This window comes from Spironucleus salmonicida, chromosome 3 (genome assembly GCF_000497125.1).
Source record: "Spironucleus salmonicida strain ATCC 50377 chromosome 3, whole genome shotgun sequence".
Classification (NCBI taxonomy): Eukaryota; Fornicata; order Diplomonadida; family Hexamitidae; genus Spironucleus; species Spironucleus salmonicida.
Window position 1 is genome coordinate 121,077 of NC_090598.1, and position 25,587 is coordinate 146,663.

The 25,587-nt window shown below is 33.7% G+C and overlaps 15 protein-coding genes across 15 annotated transcripts; 9 read left to right on the plus strand and 6 right to left on the minus strand. All coding sequences in view use genetic code 6, as the record gives it.

Moving 5' to 3' along the window:
* Positions 1–13: 13 nt before the first annotated feature.
* SS50377_22289 (WD40 repeat protein) lies at positions 14–6,799 on the plus strand (the record flags this gene model as incomplete). Its single annotated transcript, XM_067906179.1, has 1 exon — positions 14–6,799. One exon carries the CDS (start codon positions 14–16, stop codon positions 6,797–6,799), a length of 6,786 nt encoding a protein of 2,261 aa, XP_067765447.1.
* Positions 6,800–6,907: 108 nt separating this feature from the next.
* SS50377_22290 (Formin homology 2 domain-containing protein) lies at positions 6,908–9,430 on the plus strand (the record flags this gene model as incomplete). Its single annotated transcript, XM_067906180.1, has 1 exon — positions 6,908–9,430. The coding sequence occupies one exon, from the start codon at positions 6,908–6,910 to the stop codon at positions 9,428–9,430; it is 2,523 nt and encodes an 840-aa protein (XP_067765448.1).
* Positions 9,431–9,445: 15 nt separating this feature from the next.
* SS50377_22291 (uncharacterized protein) lies at positions 9,446–9,667 on the minus strand (the record flags this gene model as incomplete). Its single annotated transcript, XM_067906181.1, has 1 exon — positions 9,446–9,667. One exon carries the CDS (start codon positions 9,665–9,667, stop codon positions 9,446–9,448), a length of 222 nt encoding a protein of 73 aa, XP_067765449.1.
* Positions 9,668–10,040: 373 nt separating this feature from the next.
* Positions 10,041–10,571, plus strand: SS50377_22292 (Centrin; the record flags this gene model as incomplete). The annotated part of the gene is made up of 1 exon (XM_067906182.1): positions 10,041–10,571. One exon carries the CDS (start codon positions 10,041–10,043, stop codon positions 10,569–10,571), a length of 531 nt encoding a protein of 176 aa, XP_067765450.1.
* Positions 10,572–10,600: 29 nt separating this feature from the next.
* SS50377_22293 (uncharacterized protein) lies at positions 10,601–11,338 on the minus strand (the record flags this gene model as incomplete). The annotated part of the gene is made up of 1 exon (XM_067906183.1): positions 10,601–11,338. One exon carries the CDS (start codon positions 11,336–11,338, stop codon positions 10,601–10,603), a length of 738 nt encoding a protein of 245 aa, XP_067765451.1.
* A 160-nt stretch (positions 11,339–11,498) lies between these two features.
* On the plus strand, positions 11,499–13,085 carry SS50377_22294 (uncharacterized protein; the record flags this gene model as incomplete). Its single annotated transcript, XM_067906184.1, has 1 exon — positions 11,499–13,085. The coding sequence occupies one exon, from the start codon at positions 11,499–11,501 to the stop codon at positions 13,083–13,085; it is 1,587 nt and encodes a 528-aa protein (XP_067765452.1).
* Positions 13,086–13,111: 26 nt separating this feature from the next.
* SS50377_22295 (uncharacterized protein) lies at positions 13,112–14,305 on the plus strand (the record flags this gene model as incomplete). Its single annotated transcript, XM_067906185.1, has 1 exon — positions 13,112–14,305. One exon carries the CDS (start codon positions 13,112–13,114, stop codon positions 14,303–14,305), a length of 1,194 nt encoding a protein of 397 aa, XP_067765453.1.
* A 389-nt stretch (positions 14,306–14,694) lies between these two features.
* Positions 14,695–16,995, plus strand: SS50377_22296 (uncharacterized protein; the record flags this gene model as incomplete). Its single annotated transcript, XM_067906186.1, has 1 exon — positions 14,695–16,995. The coding sequence occupies one exon, from the start codon at positions 14,695–14,697 to the stop codon at positions 16,993–16,995; it is 2,301 nt and encodes a 766-aa protein (XP_067765454.1).
* Positions 16,996–17,011: 16 nt separating this feature from the next.
* SS50377_22297 (uncharacterized protein) lies at positions 17,012–17,506 on the minus strand (the record flags this gene model as incomplete). Its single annotated transcript, XM_067906187.1, has 1 exon — positions 17,012–17,506. One exon carries the CDS (start codon positions 17,504–17,506, stop codon positions 17,012–17,014), a length of 495 nt encoding a protein of 164 aa, XP_067765455.1.
* Positions 17,507–17,556: 50 nt separating this feature from the next.
* On the plus strand, positions 17,557–18,771 carry SS50377_22298 (Ras domain-containing protein; the record flags this gene model as incomplete). The annotated part of the gene is made up of 1 exon (XM_067906188.1): positions 17,557–18,771. The coding sequence occupies one exon, from the start codon at positions 17,557–17,559 to the stop codon at positions 18,769–18,771; it is 1,215 nt and encodes a 404-aa protein (XP_067765456.1).
* A 5-nt stretch (positions 18,772–18,776) lies between these two features.
* On the minus strand, positions 18,777–19,325 carry SS50377_22299 (Pyrazinamidase/nicotinamidase; the record flags this gene model as incomplete). Its single annotated transcript, XM_067906189.1, has 1 exon — positions 18,777–19,325. The coding sequence occupies one exon, from the start codon at positions 19,323–19,325 to the stop codon at positions 18,777–18,779; it is 549 nt and encodes a 182-aa protein (XP_067765457.1).
* Positions 19,326–19,362: 37 nt separating this feature from the next.
* Positions 19,363–19,824, plus strand: SS50377_22300 (uncharacterized protein; the record flags this gene model as incomplete). The annotated part of the gene is made up of 1 exon (XM_067906190.1): positions 19,363–19,824. One exon carries the CDS (start codon positions 19,363–19,365, stop codon positions 19,822–19,824), a length of 462 nt encoding a protein of 153 aa, XP_067765458.1.
* SS50377_22301 (uncharacterized protein) lies at positions 19,825–20,013 on the minus strand (the record flags this gene model as incomplete). The annotated part of the gene is made up of 1 exon (XM_067906191.1): positions 19,825–20,013. One exon carries the CDS (start codon positions 20,011–20,013, stop codon positions 19,825–19,827), a length of 189 nt encoding a protein of 62 aa, XP_067765459.1.
* A 28-nt stretch (positions 20,014–20,041) lies between these two features.
* Positions 20,042–20,644, minus strand: SS50377_22302 (Glutamine methyltransferase; the record flags this gene model as incomplete). The annotated part of the gene is made up of 1 exon (XM_067906192.1): positions 20,042–20,644. The coding sequence occupies one exon, from the start codon at positions 20,642–20,644 to the stop codon at positions 20,042–20,044; it is 603 nt and encodes a 200-aa protein (XP_067765460.1).
* Positions 20,645–20,801: 157 nt separating this feature from the next.
* SS50377_22303 (WD40 repeat protein) lies at positions 20,802–25,433 on the plus strand (the record flags this gene model as incomplete). The annotated part of the gene is made up of 1 exon (XM_067906193.1): positions 20,802–25,433. One exon carries the CDS (start codon positions 20,802–20,804, stop codon positions 25,431–25,433), a length of 4,632 nt encoding a protein of 1,543 aa, XP_067765461.1.
* Positions 25,434–25,587: the final 154 nt, after the last annotated feature.

Below are 25,587 nucleotides of genomic sequence, written 5' to 3' on the forward strand. Positions count from 1 at the left end.
TCCGCAAATTTAAATGTTGAGTAAGTCAATTGTTGAGGAAGCGGCTGTTAAGTCAGCTTATGTGAAATATTCTGATTTATAGCGAGAAACTTTTAATGAATCATATCACTTCGGTGTTGATACTGTAAGGTTTTAAAATTTGGTTTACGTCAATGAAAATACGATTCTTTTTGCTTCAGGAAACGCTCTACGGTCATTTTCAATGTTATCATAAACACTTACAACAGTTCCTACCGATTTACCAGGAGGTATTATTTGCACAGCTCAAACTTTTGATAATTAATTTGTTGCTGTTGGATATTCAGGAAAAACAGGCTATGTTAGGATTTTCGAAATTATTGCAGAATAATAGGAGAATTCATTCCCTGTTGTTTTGGATAAGAATGTATTTTTTAAGTTAGTAACCGAAATTTAAGATGTTGCTCTTGTTGGAGTAGACTGCTTATCTTTTAATCATACAAATAATTTACTTGCAGTAGTTACTTCAGCACCAGATTATAATTTGATGATTTATGAATGGAGATCGGCTAAGTTATAATTAAAAGCCAAAGCTTTTACAAATTCCGTATTTAGGATATAGTTTTGTAAATACACACCTGAACAGTTAATTACCGGTGGTAAAAACCATATCAAATTTTGGTAAATGGCTGCAACCTTTACTGGCTTTAAGCTTAAAGGTGATTTGGCAAAGTTTGGTATACTTGATGCTTCTGACACAGTCGCCTTTGGTGAATTACCTTGTGGAAATTTTATTTCTGGATAGGGGACAGGTGAGTTAGCACTATGGGATTTTACATCTGTTAGATTAGTATATAGAAGAAGTCAAACAAAATAATGCCACGATGGAAGAATCGAATTTTTATAAATTGATGCTACTGATATTTGGACAACTGGAAACTAATAATTAGTATAAACTTTAGAACTGTGTGGCATACCTTAGTAATCTGATGGGTGGTGGGAATAAGTTCCTGAGGAGAATACAAAAGGTTAGGATTTGAAAAAACCATTTCCAGTTATAGTAACAGGAGGATCTGATGGTTATATTAGAATTTGGTCAGGCCATGAGATTATGCAGTCTTAATTTATTGAAAAAGAAGATGCTTCTTTATACTATGATATTCAGCCAGTTGAAGAAATTTTCATTGGTAAAGGTGTTATTGTAAGAAATATCATATTTTCAACAGATAAGACTACAGCAATAATTTAAGATGCTGGATTAGGTGGATTTATCAAAATGAACATCGCTGATCGTACATTTTAAAGACTGTATTATGGTCATGCGGGGCCGGTCAAGGGCATCGCATTTGCTAATAGTTCTACTTCACTTAATCCTTCTAATGAGTCTTGTAACTAATTTAAAGCAAGATCTAATCTTGTTGCGACTATTGGTGCTTCTGGTGCAGTATTTTTACATGATGTTATTTCAAGGAAGTTGGTTGCCACTAAAATAACTGCATAGTTAGATGCTACTTCATGCCACTTTATTCATAATACTCTTTGCCTTGTTGTTGGTTATGAAGATGGATCAGTTCGTTTGTTTTCATTATTTACAGAGGAACTGGATGATTAAGCTGAGTTACTATCCTTAATTACTGTTTATCGTTGTTTTAAAACTGCTGTTACCGATATTACATGTTCAGCAAGAGGTGTTATAACTCTAATTAATGAATAAGGATAAATATTTTTAATAGATACTAATCTTTGTTTAGTGAGAAAAGAAGAAAAGATATCTGCTGCAGATTAGAATTAGGTGAAACTTAATTCTATGGCTCAAGGCTTAATAAATGTAGTTGTTGATGGAAACCAAGATGAAGAGACCAAAGCAGCTACAGAACTGGCTCGAAGAAATGCAAAAGGCAAATTAGGTATAAGCAGCTAAGATGTACATCCGATTTGCTTAATTGATTGTTGTAAACTTATATTTGGTGAAGAAACAAGTAAGCTTTTGAAATTTCCAATTTGGATAGACGAGACACATATATCATTTGTAGTATCAGGTGATAGAAAAAGCGATAATCGAATGGTTATAGTATAAGTTCCAGCAATTGAAGAAATTATTTAGTATAGAAGCTCACATCCTGAATAAGTTTTATAATCAACTTTATTTGGTGAATCTGAGCACTCGCTTATTAGTTTTGATATTACTGATTTTATACCCAAGTAAAATATTAAATTTGTTAATGTTCATGTTCCCCCTAGTCAGTTACCAGGTACCAACGAAGGTACTGTTGCTAAAATTGAGCAATAAGTAGTTTCGAATAAAATTTAGGCAATGCTACCTTCAAAATCAGCGTTAGAAGATGCTATGGAAGCATTAAAATAAATGGGAGGGGGAGATGATCAAAAAGAGGAAGAGGAAGAAGAGGAAGAATTAGATGATCTTGGCCAGCCTATTGAAAAAGATAAGAAAAAGAAAAAGAAGAAACTAGGTATTTTAGATCCGTTAGATGAGGATTTAAAATAGTCCATTTAGTATGATTTTTAATAAGTATCTGTTACTAGGTCAGACGGATTTGTGTCAACCACTGCAACAGAGGGATAATAATTGTAAATTTTGTTGGAAGTATTTGTAGATTAAGATATTTAAAACAGAGCTAAAAATGCGATGGATATGGTTAGAGCCCGTGCTGAAGCTGCCGCATTAGGTACTACGATATCAACTGCTGGTTAAGATGATCCATCTTTAGCTATGGCGTGTCTTGCTGTAGCAGATCTACGCGCACAGTATCGTTCTTCTATTTTGTACACATTTAGTTTGTAGGAATTAATAGAATATGCAAATTCAACTATTCAGTCTTTAACTATTTAACCAAAAATTTCTACTCCAATAGCAATGCCAGAAAATTTAATAGATGTACCTTTGTTTACGGAATCTATTATTGAAGATGATAATTATAAGATATAGAATCCAATTTCTGTGAAAATATTAATTAAGAAGCCTCTTTAGACATATGCTATTGCGCTTAAAAATATTACGGAATTTTGCACATCCTAAACATAGAAATCAAGTATGTAATAGTATTACGAAAGTAACTACGTACCATATGGATGTTTGTACTCTATAATTGAAGGTGGTGATTTAGTGGTTTAAACATTTGATAAGCTTGAAGATTTTGATTAATTAAATAATGAATCAGCAAAAGTATAGTTTTTAGATAGAAGATATTTATTTAGTATTGGATAGGTATAGACTGGTTTGAACTGTTTATAAATAGGATTTGGTGGCCATTGCATCGGTGTCGGAGATAATAGTGGTAATATGTACTGCATTTTTACTAATATTTTCAACAAATATATCGAATAAGAAATAATTGAGAGTTTGGAGAAACATATTAATGGGATTTCTTATTGCTATAAATAAGATACGCTATGGAGTACAGGAAATGCTGTAATTTAGCTTAATAGAGCTGTATAATATAAAGACGAGGTTATTTCTTTATTGCCTGTAGGATCGTAAATAGACAAAAATGCTATTAATTAAGTTTTATGTGAAATAGAAGATTTTGTTTAAGTTAAAACAATAGAAGAAACCAGACTACAAGCACTCGATGCTGCTGATAATATGCGTGGAGCTGATTCTAAAGCTGGAGTTTAGGCTAAAATTGATTAACTAAAATTAAGATATTAAGCTATGTTGAAAGAAAATGAATAGTAAAGCCAATCAAGAAGACTATAAGTCCATGAGATATCTCCAGATTTATAACTAACGAATGGATGGATTAAAAGAGAAGAAGCCAGAGCATTTGAATTATTATAGAACGAGCTAGGAGCTGTCATGAATAGTACTATTGAAAAAATATTTAATTTATAATAAGCTTTCCCTCTTATCGAGTTGCCACTTTCAGTTAGTTCTTTTTCGTCAGCTACTACTTCTGTTTAATCATTTAGATTGGTTCCATTGCCTAACGATTTTGAAAACTAACTTTGTAAAGGTTTAGGCGTAGGATCTTTATAAGAACTAGAAGAATTGTAAAATTCAACATTTGCTAACACTCTTAATTAGACAATGGATACTACGATGAGCAAGTTAAATGATACACTCGGAGATTCTATGATGTTATCAAATAATGAAGATTAATTGGCTTCATAAACAGTTAAACACAATTAAATTTAAATTAAAGCACCAAAGTCACTTAGACCTGTTGATAAAATAGTTAAATAATTATTGAATGAATAAAAAGGAATTAAAACTGTAAATGACGATGGAGCTAGTGATTTTGATACTAAAAAGGCTAGAATTTAGTAAAGAGCTCAATAAAGAGAAGAACGTATGTCTAGATATAGAGAAATTCTTGATAGAAAACCAGATCCAAGAAGTATCCATCCGGATGACAGTGCTGTTATTCTATAAGCACAAAAGACTTTCGGAACTTTCCCACTTAAAATGTAGGATGATTATATTTCTATAATTTAAAAGCTATAAGAAGAATAAGAAAAAATCGCAATGTTGAATCCTTAGGATGCAATTTAGATTAATCCAGGAGAGAATAGAGAAGGAAAGTGGTTAGAATTCTTATTCACATTAAAAGGCCTTCAAGATGCAAAGAAAGAATTCAATTCTAGGGTTAGAGTGTTGTTTGCACATAAGTAAGCGGTTGTCAAGGCAGTTTCAATGTTTAAATAAGAAGCTCTTAGAATTTCAGCTCTAATCAAAGAGCTAGTTGGCCCTGCTATAGCGGATGAGTTAGATGCTATTCAGTCAGAAGAGATTAACCCTGATTATATTATTTCGTTTATAAATCTTTATCCTGAAGAAGAGAAATTTGTTATTAAGGAAAAGATGATGACTTCTTGGAATAAATTCCTTGCAGATAAGTAAATTTTAGAGCATGTCTAATAACTTAATAATGATGAAGATAAAATCCATATATTCTTTTAGTAGCTCTAGTTAGAACTTGGTGATATTTTCAATTCTGATGAATTTAACCAGTTCTCATTAGAATTTATTAATACAACACTATCTGCAAGGATAATTACAGGCGACGAAGCTAATAGACTGAGATAACTTTTAGATTGCCCTAAACTCACGAGAAAGGAAATTATAGCACAAGCAATTGAAGAAACTTCTACTATATTCAGCTAAGAAATGATAGAATTGCCTAAAGAAGAAAACTCTGAAGTGGCTAATAATACATCATAAGATAACTCCAGGCTAAACTCCAAAAACGAAGCCAGGTACGAAATTACACAGTCTCCAATCACTCATATTTTGCAACAAATTTTGAATTCTGAAATAGGAACTGTATAACAGTTGTAATCTTATGATTGTTTTAAATTATTAAACTTATATGCAAAATCTCCTTCTAGTAAATAAACTAAAATTCACAATTAAAATTTAGTCAAAGTTTTGCTAAGTGTGAGAAAGCTCATTTACTTCAAAATAGCTTCTTTAGCTAAGACTTTCGACGAATGTTTACTAGAAATATGTTCCCAATAGCTATTTTTGTAAACTGATTTTTGCAGAATAAGAATACGATTAATTAACTTATTTTAAGAATGTGAAATCCACCATTTGTATGTTACAAAAGATGCTAAAAGTCTCAATAATTTAGATAAATGTAGAACAGACCATTTAGAGCTAAGTAAGTAAATGGAGGTATTATAGAAAGATATTTTAGCAAAAATAATAGAAGCTAAAGGAGTTTCAGTTCAATTAGCAACTTTATAAGGACAATTTGATCAAAATATATCGAAAGAGTTTACTTTTAGGACAAAACTGCTCAAATTATATAGCAAAAAATTCAAGCCTCCAAAGGTTAAAAAATAATCTATAGAGTAAGAGTCAAAATAAGACACAGGATTGGACGAATTTTACGATGATGAAGATGAGTCATCGTAGTTATCAAATTTATCAGAAGATGATGGTGGTGATGATGAAATTATTGACGAAACTGTGCCTCCTGAAGGTGTTTCATAAGAAATGTTCCAGTTTGTGCTTACTTTACGCGATTAAAAGCGTTTGTGCGATTTGCAGTTGCTCCAAATTCAATAATAAGCGGACTAGCTTAAATAGCAACATTAGCAGTTGTAAAAGCGTGAAAAATCTGTCTTATAATCGATTGACTCAGCGAACAGAGAGCTCACGTCGTTCCGCTCGAACAAACAAAAAGAGCTAAATGCTATTTAATCGAGTTCTTTAATAACAATATCCTAATATTGTTCTTTGCTAGAAAACAATCAAATAAACCAGAACTTGGATTAGTCGCTTATTTTCGATTAGTCATAACTGGATAAAATCTACAAAAGAATCGAGAAAAGAGGCCTCGAAATCGCGGCTCTATAAAAAATTGGCCTGTAATTAAAATAATAATATGCAGTTTCTCTGGCTTAGGAGCGGGAAGAAGAAAAATAACTGGAGGTGTTAAATTAAAAACTAGTTGCTGTGCAGAATTTAAAATTCGGGCGTACAGTAGATATTGCTAAATTAGACGGTATTGCTATTAATGACTAGGCAATGGAAATGTAGAAAGTTATTGATGTTGAAGATAAAGGACATCAGAAAATGCTGTTTAGGAAAGATAGATAATTTGACCAACAAAAGGAAGACTTTAAACTTGTTGTGCAAGAGAATACTAAGTTGGTTTAGGAGTTAAGCAGGTTGGAGCAAGAGGCGCTAGATTTGGACAGGGTCATCATTTAGGGCTAAAAGCAACCTCCAAAAGCATGGTGTTCAGACAACAAACAGGAATTGGTTCGGTAGGAGTATAATAATCTTAAATAAGCAATTGTCGATCGTGAACGTGAGCTGAGAGGATTAGTTGATGAGATTTCGTTGCTTAAGAACCATGGTAGTCAGTGACATGACGTAATTTTCAGTTAAAAAATTCTGACAAAATGTATTTTTAGACTTTTAGTATTAGTAGTATTATAAATAGTATAATATAATTTAACTTAAATTATATTAAAAATGTTAACAGAAGAAGAGTTAGACAAAGAGTTAACCACTAATATAGATTATTTATCATTCTCTATAACAACCATTAACGTTGAATCTAGACAGAGAGCTAATTAGTTTTTCAAAGACGTACTTAGTTTGGTCTAAACTGATTTCCAACACGCCAAATTGTTTAAAAATTTGCAGAAAAGTTTACAGAAAACCGAAAAAATTACTCAAGCTTCATAAATAAAAGATACTGCTGAAGAGAGTTCAAATTCTGATGTTTTTAGTAGTGATGATGATAATATAGATGAAGACGATGAATTTGCAGTTGAAGGTGTGCAACTGTAAAGCCAAACCATGTGTGTGTTGCAGTAACTCTAAAATTATTCTAGTAAGAGTAAATAGGCTGCTGGATAGGCTGAGTTATTGAAAAATTTGATTTAATAAAAAAATGAACGTATTTAATAATTATAGATGGAGCTAGATTTATCATAGGCATAATATTCTTCGTTAGAAGCAGAAAAATTAGGATACATATTAGATATGTCCATTCATGAAGACAAGGTATGTTAACTTTAGGTAAAGGTTTAAGAGTTGTAGGAAGAAATTAAAAACAAGAAATTAAAAATAGATTTATCTGTAAATGCTTCTTCTTCGATACCGGGCGGTATGCCTCCTCCTCCACCTCCTGGCGGTATGCCTCCTCCTCCACCTCCTGGCGGTATGCCTCCTCCTCCACCTCCTGGCGGTATGCCTCCTCCTCCACCTCCTGGCGGTATGCCTCCTCCTCCACCTCCTGGCGGTATGCTTCCTCCTCCACCTCCTGGCGGTATGCCTCCTCCTCCACCTCCTGGCGGTATGCCTCCTCCTCCACCTCCTGGCGGTATGCCTCCTCCTCCACCTCCTGGCGGTATGCCTCCTCCTCCACCTCCTGGCGGTATGCCTCCTCCTCCACCTCCTGGCGGTATGCCTCCTCCTCCACCTCCTGGCGGTATGCTTCCTCCTCCACCTCCTGGCGGTATGCTTCCTCCTCCACCTCCTGGCGGTATGCTTCCTCCTCCACCTCCTGGCGGTATGCCTCCTCCTCCACCTCCTGGCGGTATGCTTCCTCCTCCACCTCCTGGCGGTATGCCTCCTCCTCCACCTCCTGGCGGTATGCCTCCTCCTCCACCTCCTGGCGGTATGCTTCCTCCTCCACCTCCTGGCGGTATGCCTCCTCCTCCACCTCCTGGCGGTATGCCTCCTCCTCCACCTCCTGGCGGTATGCCTCCTCCTCCACCTCCTGGCGGTATGCTTCCTCCTCCACCTCCTGGCGGTATGCTTCCTCCTCCACCTCCTGGCGGTATGCCTCCTCCTCCACCTCCTGGCGGTATGCCTCCGCCGCCAGGTACATTTTTAGGTGGTTAATAGGCTCCAAGTTAATAACAATAATATTAATAACCACAGTAAGTTACTTTTAACTCTCCAATAATTAAACTTTAACTTAAATCATTTTTCTGGGATAAATTAAAGCCTATGGATATAAAACCAAATTCTATCTGGAAAGAACTTGGACTGAAGGATATAACTCTAGATGCATAATTAATTGATGAAGTATGTTAATATTTTGAAAATAAGTAACAATAAACTGTCCAACAAGTTGTGGCCTCACCGATAAAACCGAAGCTTATATCTATTCTTGACGATAAATTATCTAATAAAATAGAGATTATTCTTTAAAAGTTTAAATTAAATCCAAATTAGGTACGTGACTAAATTCTTACAATGTAAGTACCTTCAGACCAAGTTTCGCTCATTTTATCAACAATTCCAGCGCCAGAAGTTATAGAACAGGTATTAAATGCCCTAAATGACGAACCGGATCTAGATAAATATGCTATCGGCGAACGCTACATGGCAGTGTTAGGCGTGATCCCACGTTTACGGGCTAGAATGCTTAATTTAGAGCTCTCAATGGAGTTTGAAGTTGATCTTAATACCTCAATTCAAGCCTACCAGCGCTTAGTTAGCTTCTTCTAATTTTTCAAGAAAAACGCTTCTTTTAAGAACTACCTGTTAACGATGAGAACGCTTGGAAACCTCATCAACTACAGCAACGCCTCACGAGGAGGTGCTGCTGGTTTCAGAATCAAGTCTTTAGTGAAATTCTACGAACTGAAAGGCCAAGACAAGACGCTGCTCCACTGGGTCAATAGCGTCCAGGAGCCAGAGTTTTACAAAGAGCTAAAAGAGCTCTGCAGTGCTATCGCAAAGGACGATATTTCAGAGCTCAAAAAGGAATTCGAGAACATTTTGCGGAATTTCAACCAAATCTGCGAGAGCCAGGCGGTGATTCCAAGTCCTCTGCAGGGAGACCGCTATGCCGGATTCGCCGCCGCGTTCGACCGTAAGTATAGCTAGGTGGTGAGTGATGCGAAAACTGGCTGGGACTAGCTTGATTTGCTGATTCGGGAGGCACAGGCCGGCTTTTAGGATATTGGGAAGGTAGAGGATTTCTGCAAATCAATAATTTAGTTTGTGGATGTGATAGGGAAAACGGTCAAGAAGTGATAAAATGCGTTCGACTCAGAGAATCAGTTTGTATATTCCAACTAGGAAACATGCCAACGAGATTACGTAGTGCAGCCTGATGCCAAGCACGGCCGCTTTGTAAAACGTTCCTCGGGCTCCAGTTTTTTCTTTCAGGATAAAGTTTTTAAGCTTTGGTATTCTGGCAACATATGATGCAGTGCAAATGAAGAGTAGGGCAAATATAATGAAGCCTTCAAACGTCCAAACCGTTACCATTTTAAAAATAATATACTATATTATATATAATAAATATCATGAATAGTTTACTTCCGATTAATGTAAAACTAGCTTGAGTCCGTTTCTTATTTGTGTAATAATTGTGGGTATGAAGTTATCTTGAGGTTATCTAATTAAAATCATATTACCCCAGAATAAGTTAAGTGCTAAATGTGTAAGAAAACAATTTTATTCAAGAAAAGAACAAATTGTACTGATATGATTGACTGCAGATGATACCATCCTGATATTTTATTTTTGATTTATCGATAGTCTATCTATTTGAAGAATAGATGCATATATTTCTTAAGATAATCTTAATGTAAGTTAATAATTTTAAATAAATATGAGACTGATATTATAATGTTATATAATGTATAATTTATCCACTCCAAAATAACCGCAAATGCCAAAGCAACATCATATCAAAAGACCTCTTACATAAGAATAACGGAATGAATTGGTAGAAGCGTTTCTTTTATTCGTAGATTCACCAAAAATATTTGATTAAATTACTTAACAGTATAATGTTGCTGGTTATATTACAGCTAGAGAATTAAAAGTTGTTTTACGAGCGCTCGGGTTTGAACCTACTCGTGAAGAGATAAAAGCACTCATAGCTACTTAAGATGCAGGATCTGGCTAATTATAGTTATAGGGATTTTTGAACATTATTGAGAACAAACTCTCAACTTAAGATTCTAAAGAAGAAATGTTAAAAGCATTTAGAATATTCGATACATAAGACAAAGGAAGAATTAGCATAGACGATTTAAAAAGGATAGCCGCAGAATTAGGAGTCTAACTGGATGAATTAGATCTTTAAGAGATGATAGATGAAGCTGACAGGGATTGTGATGGTTTAGTTAATGAGGAAGAATTTTATAGGGTTCAGAAGAAATGATTATTGCATTATTATAAATCAATCTTTGGTCACTCAATACCTAACTTAGTTCTTAGTAACTAATTTTCATTAGTAATATTTTCCATATCTTCATTATATGTTTTTTTAACATGTGTAATTGCTTCCGCTAAGACAGCCTCATTTAGGTTATTATTACCTGGTTTTTCTAATCTAATTTAATAAATATCAAAATATAAGTCTCTAATCTTATTTTCCAAAACGCTCCCAATTTTTGAATTTTTAGAGTTCTCAACAACTGTTTCATCTTAATTCTTACGTAATCTTTCATTCATAACCTTAAGTCCATCTATTTCTAAAATTAAACGTCGTTTAGCATGTTCAGAAATATCTAACTTTGCGACTACATCATCATAAATCCTTATTTATTTTTTAAGTTGAGTTTCTTAATATTATAATTATGCATTTAACTGACGTACTTCTGCGTTAAGATTTAACTAGTCAATAATAAGTTATTTGTTTTCTTTTTATGATTGTTTTTAAATATCTTCGAATCTTTTTTCACGGAGTGAGAAATCTTAACGCATTCTAGTAATTTCTTATTCTAATTAAGAAGATTCTTACTGCTTCTTATTTAAAGCATGAATAGCTTCTAAAATAATACTAGAATCTTCAGAAGAAACATTAAGATTGACTCCACGATTTATTGTGGCTTGTAAAAATAAATTAAGATCTCTTGTAGGATCTGAGTCTGATTTTGAGAATAGTAAAGATGCTGCATTATAATCATCCAGTGAGACGAAATCCATTTACGAAATTATGGATTAAATTATAAATAACGAAATATTATATTAATATCTCAATACACAAAAATATTATCATTTATTTTTATATATTTATATTTATACTTTAAGTCATAAATATAGTTATATAATATTTCATACCTGTATACTTTCCATAATTTACTAAATGATGATACTTACTAATTTGTTAGCTCTTTCAGTTTGTGATGTGGCTAAATTATCTTCTCCAGACCCATCAGTTGTATTTTAAATTAATACAATATGCATACCTATTTCTGTCTTGATACTTAAAAATGTTCAAATGGTAGTTAATTTAAGCCAATTTACAAGCTTCTAAGGAATGATTGCATAAAGTTCTTAGTAAGTATAATTAACTAATGTAACAATTTAATTTAATGGTAGAATATCGTAAAAGGTCCCATTTTATGGTTTTTCAAATGGTTAAATTGTATAATCGTAAATATCTAATACAAGTTTTAGATATAATGCAACTATTATAGCTACTTCTATAAATTTAATTTCATTGAGTTTATCAGGTTCCTTAAATTTAAATAACAATACTGTTTAAGGGAGTCTGATGGCAACTTGTACTGGAACATTACCATTGCTGACCTTATTTACTTAAATGTTGGGTTCATCTTTTATGTAATATGCTAGTAGATTAGATCTATAAACTAATTGTGGATATAATTTGTTTTCACCTTCTGTTTTTTAATCTTAATTCACAAATGTAGCTCTATTTGATAAAATTCAAGTATTAGCTGGTGGATCTGTTGTGTTGAACATAGATGCGTAATCTACTATTACTTAATTCGTTAATTAACAATCTATCAATACATAGGCAACATCAATTTCTTATTAGGTAACATAAAACGGAGGGTAGTTTACTAATTATGTATAAAACTTATAAACTGAAGGACCAGTAGTTATAAATTTAGACTCTAGTGTAACACCTTTAACGGCAGAATAAATATAATTATAACCGTGGATTGCAAACTCATTTGCGTAAGTTACCCCATCTACATTATTTTATTTAAACGGAACTATGCCATTTCCAATATATGTTTTTACTACAGCATTATTTAGTAAGATCAACAGAGTTAATTTTAATAGAGATACTTTGTGCAATTCTTGCATAGAAGCGTAATAATGTTCTTTAACGTAGACTTCTACTGAACCATTGTGGACAAACTTTGAATTGGTAATTATAACAACTTTTAATTGCTAGTGTAGCGCTGGTCTCACAGGTGAAATCTGTAATTTAAAAGCAACGGTTCTATCGCTCACTGCAATTATTTTGATCGTAATAATTGTTATTTTATTAATTATTATTGCTATACTGGTTATATTCTTAGTGATATTTAAGAAGACCCCTAAATAACCAAATAATGATATAGAAAGCAGAACTAATTCTGCATTACTAAAATCTGGATTAAAGTAGCATCGTTCTATTACGCCAGCTAGTGTTGTTGGAGCACCTAGTGTTTTAGACGATTAAAGAATCAGCAACTTAAGTGGAGCTGTAACTCCAGGATAATATAGATCTTCAGTTGATCCACCAAAATCTATCTAAATTAAAGCGCCAAGTCAATAAAAAACTATTTAAGATGTTAACTCACCATTCTCTATAACTGGATATTCTAAAAAACAATGGAAATCAGGGCTAGATGCTAATGATCCTTCAATCGAAGACACATAGGATAGTTAATTAGTTGATGATGAGGCACCAGCGGTAAATTTAAAGGAAATCTGATTATATTTAAATATTATTTATAAATAATGAACTATTAAATCAAATAAAATGAAGACGATACTATGACTCTCATCATTCCAAGTTTGCATAATAGATAAATATAAACCCCAATTTATCTTAAACTGCATTTAGTTTTTCAATTTTTAATAATTAAGATAAAAGAGTATGATGACACCTAATTCATCGATTTCTCGTTATCTAATACTTGCCAGCATAATTTTCCTGGTATTATTATTGACGCATAAGATTTGCATTCTTTTAAAGTATTAGAAAATTAGTTTTTGCATATCTACTCTTTCATTTCCTCAGAAATCGCCCATTTTATCGGGCCACACCCATTTTCAAATGTTATTAATCTTGACTTAGCATTTAGGTTGTAAAATCCTATATCATATTTTTTTATTCCTACACGTGCAGGTGGAAATATTGCTTTATTTAAGAAAGTTTTCTTAAAAGATGATCCATTATAAAGTTATATTGATATTAATTGTGCTGTAAATTTATTATCAACATCTGCAGGAACAAATAAACGGAAAACTCGCAAGATAGTTTCATTTTTGCGGTAGAAGCTCAGCTTTACTAGTGAAACTAAAGAGTTTTATAATTATCTGAAGAATAATGCAAACTTTATAGAAAATAAGCAGTTTTAATCATTTTTTAACAAATATTTTACCTAGATAAATAATGAATTATCTAGTGAAATATTTATAGAAATATTTGAATCTAATGAAGGCTCAGATGATGCTGAATTAGTTAACTTTTCATCTAAATGTGAAAAATAAATATTATTTTTGAATTTTAGAATAATGCTTTGTTAGATAATAGGATTTTAAGATTTTCAATATGAAAAGTTTACTTCAGGGTGTTATAACATGTTGCAAATTAAGTAATTTTCTGTGATAGCCAAACTTGGTAAGATTAATATTTAATAGAATAGTGGGTGTTTAAATGTTTAAAATATAAATATTAATAGAGACATTGATATTGACTTTAAAAATAAAATTGCGTAATATCCAAGATTTAAGAATATGAGGTTCTATAGATAAATTAAGGAATAACCAAAATATGTTTCTAGCAAACTTCCTAACTATGCATATATACATGAGCATGAGGTTTTTAAAATTAATTTCGAGTTTTAAGGATTTGTTAATTTTGAGAGTGTTAATAAGCTTGTTTTAAAAAATGCTAACTTATCTAACTATAGTTTTATAAAAAAATGATAATCCTAACACGCTAAAATAAAATAACAAATTCATTATTCATCTATTATATGGTTTATAATTGTAATGTAATGCAAAAAGTTTATTAGTGTTGCTATAAAATTATTTATTTATAAAATTAACAATTTCTTCTCTTAACATCTTCTAAACTAGTTGATAGAATTGTATAAATTAATATATAATATCATTTTTTTCTTGATGTACGTGTTATTAATTTACTGTAGTTTGCAAAGTAATACCTTCGCATATTATCATGCTTACAATTATGCTGTTAAAAATTTTCACACTGATATTTGTTATTTCATATATTATAATAAATTAATATTTTTTAATAAGTAACTTATTTTAATATTATTATATATTATATACCACTTTATATTTTCCCAGAAATGAAAAAATAAGATGCACCTTAGTCACAATTCCTTAAATTGAGCTCAGATATCTTCTAAACACCGTTTACATCTATTTTAGTGTTATAGACTACTCTTCATGAACTTCTTACAATGCTTTAGACTCCTTCCTTACAAGACTTCATATTGTAATTCCTAGACGATATTCCATCCCCAATCTCTAAGATATAGAGTACTTCTTTCATAGAAATATCTTAGATTTCACTCTTAACTTTAGGTAAAAAGCCAGCTTTTAACTAGTCAAAAAGATATTATATAGCGCTTGCAAACCGAGTAGTAGCTATATTTATAAAAGTGCGTGAAATTCTTTAGTAAACCCTCAACGATGAACTTTCATAGAAATAAACAACACTAATCCACCTATCTTGGAATTATGCTTTATACTAAAACTTTCTCAGTGAAAACGCATATGGCGACTAATTTTTGGGTCTTAGAGACATTATTTTGATGATTTTTGGTAGTGTTCCAAATTAATTTGAACTATGTGACTTCAACAAACGTTTAGGGTAATTTCTTCTAAAATGGAGATATATTTTATCACGAATATTTAATGAAAAAATTCGTTTTATAGAACTTGTAAACAAACTTTTGGATACTAATTAGTTAAAGTAAATTGAATTCAACCAAATACATTAATCATAATCGCAAATTTTAAAGTATTTTGATTTTAACGAAGTGCGAGACCTTTGTGAAATGGTATTGATTTATGTCATGCCATTAAAGTAACTTTGTTTTTTGAATGCTCTGGATTTTTTAAAATCATTTATAGATTAAGCTAAAACATAATTAGAAAAACTAATAACCACTGAAGGTTCATTGGACCACCTTTTAACCCTTTCTATCTCTTCAGATTTAAGAAGATATTTATAAAATGTTCAATCAATCACTGAGCCTGAAATGTATTCAATATTACTTAACTTGATGCTTAATGGTAAGATTCTGTTCTTTGATGAACAGACGTTTTTAGACAATATATAACTTTTTCAGGTAAATATCAATGAATTAATCGAAGGTGAACCTCAATTTGCCGATGTTTAGGGGAAATCAATAGAATAAATCCTCAATTTTTTCTTAAACTTCTAGGATTTTATAGATATTTAGGTAAATTCAAGTAAAAAAATTATCAGAACATCACTATAAAGCAAATAAATCAGAAAATTACTCAATTAAGAGTTTTCCTCTTATTCTGGAGCCAATATTTTCGATGCATTTTTCGATTTAATTTATAAATTCTATGCTAAACTTTCAGTCTTATGTCCAAATACTTAATTTTCGATTATTTATGGTTTAAAGAACTATATGTAAAAATTAACTGGGAAACACTATAATTTATCGAAAAACACAAAACATTAAAATCAGATTAACGACGATATAATGATAATGGAGTAAAAATAACCGAATTTCTTATCTTAGGAGAGTCAGATTAACAATTTTGGAAAAATTTTCGAGTCAGAAGCTGATTTTTCAAACTATGTAAAACAAATATAAGCAGAAACTCTCGAAATAGAAACGAATTTTGAACTTATTTAAAGCTAAATTGGTGTATTTTCTACATAGCTGAAAAGTTATGCCAACCAAAACTAAATTGAAAAATTTGATTAAATTTCTTCTAAAAATACTCTGGAAAGTTAAATCAAAGCCAGTGAATATCTGTTGACCATGATGAAAAAATCAACAGATTAAGAGCAAATAGATGTTTTCCGGGTGGTAAAATACTTCGAAAATATGGTAAAATTGGACGAATGGAAGAACTACGATGAGGAGGAAATCTGTGCTATTGAAGAGATAATTGCAGAGTTTGAATTTAAAACTGTAAATGGCGTTGTCAAATCAACCAATGACAGTTTAATTCATATTCTCAAAGAGGTGTTAGGTGGAATTCGTATTAATTTAGAGGGATAGGAGCACAGTATTTAGGAACGAATTACTTGGCTAGATAACATTAGGGATGAATATTATTTAGCCAAAACTATTCCACTGCATTAATTTGAGAAGATTGATTTGTTATGCAAGATATGGGCAGGTAACTTTAAGACTGTTTTTACTGCAGGATAAATGGTGGATTTAGGCAAAGAGAGGTCAGTCAAGTTTAAGTTTGAGTAGCTGGATCATTTATTATAAAGACTTAAGGATGATTCGCAGGAGTTAATGAAATAAAATGATGAGGCTGAAAGAAGTTTGTTTTATGTGTTGTGTGTACTTATTCTATTGAATTTTGAGTATGAATATGCGACTAATGGTTTGATTATATTATTAAATGGAGAATTTATAGATTTATGAGTGATATAAACATTCATCAATATCCATAATCAACGACTACCTGGATTTGTTTGTTCTGGTAATATTAAAAAATATCGCTCCATTGGCCCATAAACATCATATCTTTTATTAACTTAACAATACTACCGCTCAACAATATCTCTCCTAAATCTTCTAATACTAAAAATAGTCCAAATCCTACTTTCATACTTAGTGAACAATTAAATTTAGCTAAATATTATCGTTTATAGTCATTAACTTATGTATTGTAGTCTGATTTTTCCTCTTTGAATGTTTTATAGTTAAAAGATACAATCGTGTATCTAAGCTGCTTCTATATTTAATTCTTTAAAAGAAGAACTGATCGTTTTGAGTTTTAAGCAGTTTCAGGAAAATTTGTGACATGATCTTATGCTAATTATAATTATTTTGTAATGAACTATAATTCTTCATATAGTTAAGGTAGTTAATCTTAATCAGGCTGGTAAGATTATTTCGTCTACGATATTAGAGACAACCAAATATTTTTCATTTTAATATTTATAAATATATATGTAATTTATATTAATATTACAAAATAAAATGCCAGAGTATTAAACATTTTCTTGTCCGTTTTTCATTGTTGGTGATAGTAATACAGGTAAGCGTACATTTGCTAAATCTTTATCCCATAACTTTTAATTAAACGCATAGGATGATAGGTTTAATATTTAAGTGCGTTCAAAATTAATAATATCGCTTATTGAAGATTTGCCTGAACAGCCTTTTGGATTGATTTTAGTTTATGATATAACTAATTAAATATCATTTGATTATATAAAAAATATTGTTACAAACCTTCCAACTTCTTAAATTATTATTCTTCTTGGCACACATCGTGATTTATAGGATCAACGATAAATAGAATATGAGGTAGCCTAAGATTTTAAAAAGTTGCATAATATGATTTGGTTTGAGTTTGCAGCAGATAGCTAAAAGTAAGCTGATATATTAACGAAGTAAATATTTATCAGATCAGTTTTTGCTATAAGAAATATTATTGAAACAGGATGTATTATTCCAACATTAAAAGAAACAGAAAGTAACTAATATTTACAAGTATGCTAAATTAATGATTAATTTGTAAATGAAGATGAAATGATGAATCTTTCTGCAATTATTGATGAAGAATAATCTGGAGGTGTCAATATGCAGTCCCCAGATCTTCATGTTTTCTAAGAATCACTATCCCCTTAAACTTTAAGATAAACATACTAAGTAGAAGCTGACAAATTTTATATATCTTAAAAGAGCTAACAGAAAGTATTTAAAAAAATAGAAAAATTAGAACGGGAACCACCAATTTTATAACTAGATTTAGAATTAAATGGTAATATATATAAATTAGAAGTTCGAAGGGATGATGTTGCATATGATTTGGCAAAATGTTTTGTAGAACGATATAGTCTTGATCATTCTATGATAAAATAAATATCACTTTTAGTTTTAGATAGATTATCCTAATTTAGCTAGTAAGAGAGAGAAAGTTAGTTATAGCGGAAAAAACAGGTAATTGATAATTATCCATTTAACGAACCAAAATTTTTTCATAAGGAGGTTAGAAAAGTTTTATTTAAATTTGAACTTGAAGTGGCAGCAAAAAGCATTACTGTGGCATGGAGAGAAGGAGATGAATCACGACGTGTAGCAATGGGTTTGATAAAAACTTTAGGCTTAAAAGAAGAATTATATTATAATTTTATTATAGGTAAAATTAACGAAATCCTAAGTCTGTGGAAACTTAGCTAAGATGAGTGAGAACGTCAGATCACTACCACCCCCGCTGCGCGCAGCTCCCGGGCCACCTCCTCCGCGCTGTCCGGGAACACGCGGCCCGTGAGGCCAGTTAGCACGCGCACCTCGGTTGCGTACTTGAGCGCATCGAGGGCGGTGGCCTTGACGCAGAACTCGAGGGCGAGGCCCACCACGTCAATGCGGTGCACGTTGCGGCTCTGGACGAACCGCGCCAGCCCGTCCGACTAGAAGCCGGAGAAGGCCTCCACATCCTCGCGCTGGCCCTTGCTGAAGACGTGCTCGGGGACGGCAAGGCCCGGGGCGAAGGCGGCGCCATGGGTGCCCTGGACGCAGTGCGCGGGCCACTGGATGGACTCCGGCGTGGCGTCGATGCAGATCCCCGGCACGGCCTCGAAGGACTGGTGTGCTGGCGGGTGCCAGTCCCTGGTGGCGACGCAGTAGTCGTAGTCCGGCTGGGCGGCGTTGATCATGGCCACGAGCCGGGCGTCCTCGATGGTGGGCAGGGAGCCGCCTGGCAGGAAGTCGTTCTGCAGGTCCACGATGATGAGGCAGGTCATGTTCGTGGAGGGGTGATTTTACCAAATCCGCCCCAAAATGGCGAGCACGCCGGATGTCTCGCAGTTCGTGATCAACATCATCATCCTCATCATCTTCGTCGCACTGTTCCTGATCGCCACCATCTCCACGTTGTCCTCGCGGTACTACGTGCGCCGGATGGGCCGCAACCTGCTCACCCGCCCGCTGCCCTTCACGGCCCTGGAGAACGTCAAGTTCAAGTCCCACCGCGTGAAGGCCATCCGGGACGCCGTCGAGCGCATGGTCCCCGCCCTCCTGCGCCAAGACGACGTCGCGGTGGACCCCGAGGCCAAGCGCCGCAACTACGCTGCCGCCGTGGCCACGATGGACCGGCTGTGGAACCCGGACGGGGCGTTCCAGGCTCGCAGCGAGCCGTACCGCGCGATGCTGGAGCGCGCGCAGTGGTCGGGGGAGGAGGTCAGCCGCGCGGACTTCGAGGCCTTCGTGGAGCTGGGCGGCAGGCTAGTGAGCAAGCAGTGATCACTCGCGGTGCACCCCCGCGGCGTGCCTGCTCTTGGCGTGCACGGCGGCACAGCGCTCGGCCGGCGTCAGCGTGGTGCTCTGGCGGTGCCGGGACCGCGCCAGGCTCTGCTGCAGCAGGCGGATGCGGTAGTCGGCCCTCCGCAGCTGGGCCTGCAGCACGTCTCTCCGGGGCTCGGGTGCTGGCATTCCGATCAAGTTTCCCGGGCTCCGGGCCTCACTCCCGCACCGCGCGGATCACCACCAGCGCCTCGCTCTGCAGGCGCTTCCGCAGCACCACCGCGGCCGTGAAGCCCCGGGTAGCGAGCACGGCCAGCAGCTGGTCCGGAGCGTTCGCCTCTATTGCCACCATATATACCGTGGCACCGGGACTGCACCTGGCTGGTAACTCTTGGAGGAAACGGTCTATCACATCCCTGCCGTGCGCGCCACCACAGAGAGCCAGGTCCAGCAGATTGTCGCACTGTAGGTCCCCCGGCACGTAAGGCGGGTTGAACGCTATTATATCGAATTTTCCATCAACATTTTAGAAAAGATCTGACTAAATAAACTCTCCTTATAAATTATTAACAATAAATGTATTTTGCGCATTCTACAAAGCTAATGGATTTATATCAGTACAGTAAGGAATAATTTGAAACTATTTAGCCATCTATATTGCAACACATCCATACCCGCATCCGATCTCAATACATCTTGTAGGTTGAATAGAAGGTGGAAAATTTAAAATAGAATCCATAAGTAAGAATGTATCTTCATCTGGTACATATACTTCATTATAATTTTAAATTTCAAACAGTGGCAAAGAAGCTTGTTTCATTGGAAACGGAATACTAATAATTTATTATTTCCTATAAAATAAATAGTGATTAGTATGGATTTTAACTGATAATATTATATACTTGTATACACCTATATGTAATTGCAAAAATATATTTTATTATATAATTTAACTAGAATTATACCACTTCAAAATCATGTAAGAAATCTAACGTTTACATGCTGGTGTTTCCACATATACAACATCATCAGTTGGACATTGGCGTAATTTTATCATGTATATGTCTAATTTTAATGTTGTTGTATTCTAGTTAGACCCTTTTAGACATTTTGCAACCGTTTAAGGACCTAATGATATTAACGATAACGAATCTTCAGGAATTATTGCATTAGCTATTAATAAATCTGGTTAATTAGCAATGACATCAAGAAAAGGTATGTTGTAAATTTTTTAACTCCCTAATGTTGAAAGTCCCATTTATTGTTAATCTATTGATTATAAAAAAAGGAATGAAGATATATAAATAGCAGATAGAAGAACTACAAAAGTATTTTTTGAACTTCTTGAATTTCATCCGAATCTTTAAAATGTTGTCTGCGCATATGATGGTACAAATTAAGAATGTCTTTTTATTAATTTTGAATTAGATAAAGTGTACAAACTGAAGGTCCCTGAAAAAATTAATACAATTGGCATGTTTGGTTCATAATAATAAGGCTAAAATACTATGTTCTTAGGAACTGTATTAACTGGTAAAATGCTTTATTTTTCTTAATTATAAGAAAAACTATAAGAATTTTATGAAAAGAAATCAATAGCAAAGAAAATTAATTATTCTTCTCTAGAAGTAGATTAATAAAAGTATGAACTGTAATTGGAGAGAACAGTTGCTGAAGATACAATACCTATGACAGGCTTTGTTCATGCTAAAAATATTAATTATAGTACGGTGTTATCTTTATCTGAAGATACATAGGCATAAGGGGTAACGCATAATATAGTTTCTACTTGGTATTAAGGTTATATTCTTGTTCATGATATGCTTAATGTACTATAAGATAATAAAAAATAGTAAGAGGGTTGTAAATTAACAGGTTTCCGTTAGATTAAGCAAGCTAGATGTTCAGCTTTTGTCGCCGATAACCCAGGATTATTAGTTGTAGGGTTGTCTTCTGGTTAGTTATAATTTGTTAATGTAACCTCTATATAAACACCTAAAAACTAGGAATATATAAATTATGGATCATTTTTTGGACATTCTGCAGATTTTATTAATGCATCATTATAAAATGCTATGAATACAGATTATTATCTCTCTTCATTCTCATCTGATGAAATTATAGCAGATGTAATTGTATCACGGGGCAACCCAATTATTTCTGTTAGATCTTTTGCATTTGAGGGAATATAAACTTAATAACCAAAAGGTACTGTTCAATCACCACTATCAGTAACAGAATATTCATAAACTGAGTTTTCAAAGACAGGAATTAGTTCCAGAAAAATCATAGTTTATGGTACTTGTGTCGACGGTTCATTTTTCATATATGATTATTCTTAGCAATAATTTATATACTAATCTTAGCCTAACCATTCAGAATCAATATTTTCTTTACAAGCACATCCAACATTTCCTAATTTATATGCATCTATTTCAGCAGATACCACTTGTAAAGTTTGGAAAGATACCAACTATGGTTTAATTGTTGATCAACAATTTGGCTCATAAGGAGCATCTAGATAATATTCATAAGAAAAAGCAGTATCTGGATCATTTGGAAACAAGTCTGGTGGGTCGCTAAACACTTACCATTTATTAGGTCCATTACTTTCAGGAGCTTGGGATCCAAGACCATAATCATGTTTCATGATGCTTTCATCATTTTCTGGAAATGTCCTTATAGCAGACATTTGGAGAGGCTCTATATTTGCACAGTATAAAAAACATAAAAGCAAGGTTTTAGATACTGCTTGGTCCTTAAATCCAAGATGTTTGGCTGCTACTGTTTCTGCCGATGGGACGGGTAGAATATATTGTTTTGATAGAAATATTGATGTAACAAAAAATTAAGATAAGTTCGATGTAAATATTAATTTTATGGAGTTTGTTACCTAAACTTTTTCTCTTAACGGAGTAGCTTTTTCTCCACACGATCCTTTAATTGCGGTAGCATGTGGAGATGGATATGTGAGAGTATATGATTTAAAACTATTTGAATAGACAAATGATGAGATATTATAATATTTAGAAAAAGAAAAAATAGAGCATAATTTCATTTAGCCAATTTAAATAGGGAAGTTTAACGTGAGCGAAAAAGCCGTTCATAAGGTTACTTTCCATCCTGTGATGAAAAATGTATTAGGGGTAACTTGCGATGGCGGTGAGTGCAGAATCTACCGTTACGAGTGGGATGGAAAAATGAATTTCAAAGTCTAAACTGCTGCTATTCTTATAGGTCATGAAAACAATGGTAGACCAATCGTTTTCCACCCAGAAATTCCTTATATCGTTCTTACTGGAAGCTGGGACGGCACTATTAGGGTGTGGAATTGGGTTAAGGTCAAGCAAGAATATATTCACCATCTTGGCGCGGACGTCTATGGAATAGCTATTTAGCCGTCAAGGCCTTTCGAGTTTTTGGTAGGTTCACGAGATTTGACCATTCGAAAATTCTACCTAAAAGATCTGGCTCAAAAGTTCACTTCTGAGTGCATTTAGCAGTGTATGCTAAACTCAGTTTTGACGTTTAAAAATGGAAATTCGTATGGCCAGATGACAAATTAGGATTTGAAGTCGCAATTTGACGCAAAAACGCTCTGTCCGCATACCTGCGATAGCATTATTAACGGATTTGCAGCGCTAATTAACAAACCTAGTTATAAATTGATGAAGGATTAGTTTGACGCGAATCCGAACTACAAGTAGCTTTCTGGAGACCTCTCCAAGAACTTTCTGACAGACTTGAATTCTCGAGAAGATAGCTAAAAGCATAATATTTTGTACACTCTCTCGACCATTATTTCGTTCTTTTACCCATCTGATTCTGGTGCTAAATAGTTGCTCAATTCGCTATCATTTTACGCAAAAGATGAATTTGACTTTTACGTTAAATCAGCAATCGATGACGGAGACTGGGCTTATAGTGAATTTCAGGAAACAGATGGACTGGCCTTAACTGGTAGAGGTTTATAACATTTTGCAGAATGTTTAGGTAGGCACTATATTGGGAATTTATTGAAGTCTAAATAAGATTTTTATAGCTTGCCAAAGGAGTTTTCCACATAAAAATTCGGGTTTTATAATTTCTAAAGAAAGTTACCCAATATGAAATCAGATGCTTTTAGATATTAATTTATGAATGGTATTTCACTATTAATTGCAGCTGGAAATTTTTAGGCCGCTATTGAAGCTTTTAAGTATGCTCGGTGTGATGACTTGGTTGCATATTATTCAATTTTTGACCCTTAATCTATAGATATTGCATATTCAGAAGTAGATAAAGAAAGTGTTGCTAATAGACTTAATTTAGAGGGATCTATTTCGCCAGTTTATAAGCGACTTATCGAAACATAAATAATAGTGCAACATAGTAAAAATTCTGATCTTATTAAATAAATGTGTTGGATTCTTTGCTAGTAGAGTTAATTTTGTTTAGCAAAGCTGATAGCTCACCAAAACAAAGAAACTGATATTATTATTGAAGTATCTTGGGAAATTGCATATGATTTACTTAGATAAAAATAGCCTATACGAGCTGCATTGGAACTTTTAACAGTAAAATAATACGAGAATGCCACAAAATTGCTTGCAATATCTGGCGAGCCATTTTTAGCAGCTTAAATTGCCATGACAACTCCAGAAGAATCTAGCCCTCTGGGTTTATTTGGCATGGCTGAGATAGCGTACTATAACAATATCGAACCAGATATTTTATTGAAAATAGGACGTGGTAATAGTGTTTCTAGTTAACCTGTAGATACAATGTTTTTAGCAAAGTGGTTTACCTTTGATAAAGTAATAAAATATTTTAATAATATGTGTAATTAACTTAATGTTTTTAAGTAAAATGCAACAGAAGTTTCGAATTTCAATGAATAACAAGCATTAGCTATTGTTAATATTGGGTAATTTTTTGATTACATATTGAAAGAATAAACCCCAAAAACTTTATTATGGTAAATGAATTAAGTAGCAGGATCTTTAGGATAAAGATATAACACTGCTTGTTTAGGGTTGATGGATGTGGTTAATATGTATGTTGGTAATTTTATAAAAACAAAATCGTCTGTAAAAGCTATATAAATTTGTAATGGGATTGAAAATTATGCCTGCGAGTTATCTACCTTATATAATTTATTTAGACATAGAGCATTAGATTCAAAATCTACAGTGTGTAGAACTGGAGCTTGTTTATCAATGTATGTTGGTGGAATTCATGCAGCTAACCTTAACTTTTTTAACACAGCCGCATTTATGCTTTCTTAAGCCGAAAAAATAGCTACTAAATGCCCTGAGCTAATTACTCCTTACATAGATATTGAAGAAATTAAGCTAAGAAAGCTTTTATGTATTTATGCATACTAATAAGGTGATAATACTAAATCAAAAATCACTATTCTATCTAAATAGTATCCAAAATATGAAAGTGTAGATGTTGAGTAATGGATGCATACTATTATATAAATAGGTGAAAAATATGATAACCATCGAGATCGAGCTATATTTTTAGCTGTAGGACCTAGTACAATGCGCTGCTTGTTTACACCGTTTGACATTCGACTACAACCAGTTTTAAGTTTTTGTAACACTGGTCTTAATAATGAGTGATATTTATATAGTTCTATATTCTAGTTATTTACAATTTAGATTGTGAACTCTACACAATAGCGTTCAACCCGCCTTACGTGCCGGGGGACCCACAGTGCGACAATCTGCTGGACCTGGCTCTCTGTGGTGGCGCGCACGGCAGGGATGTGATAGA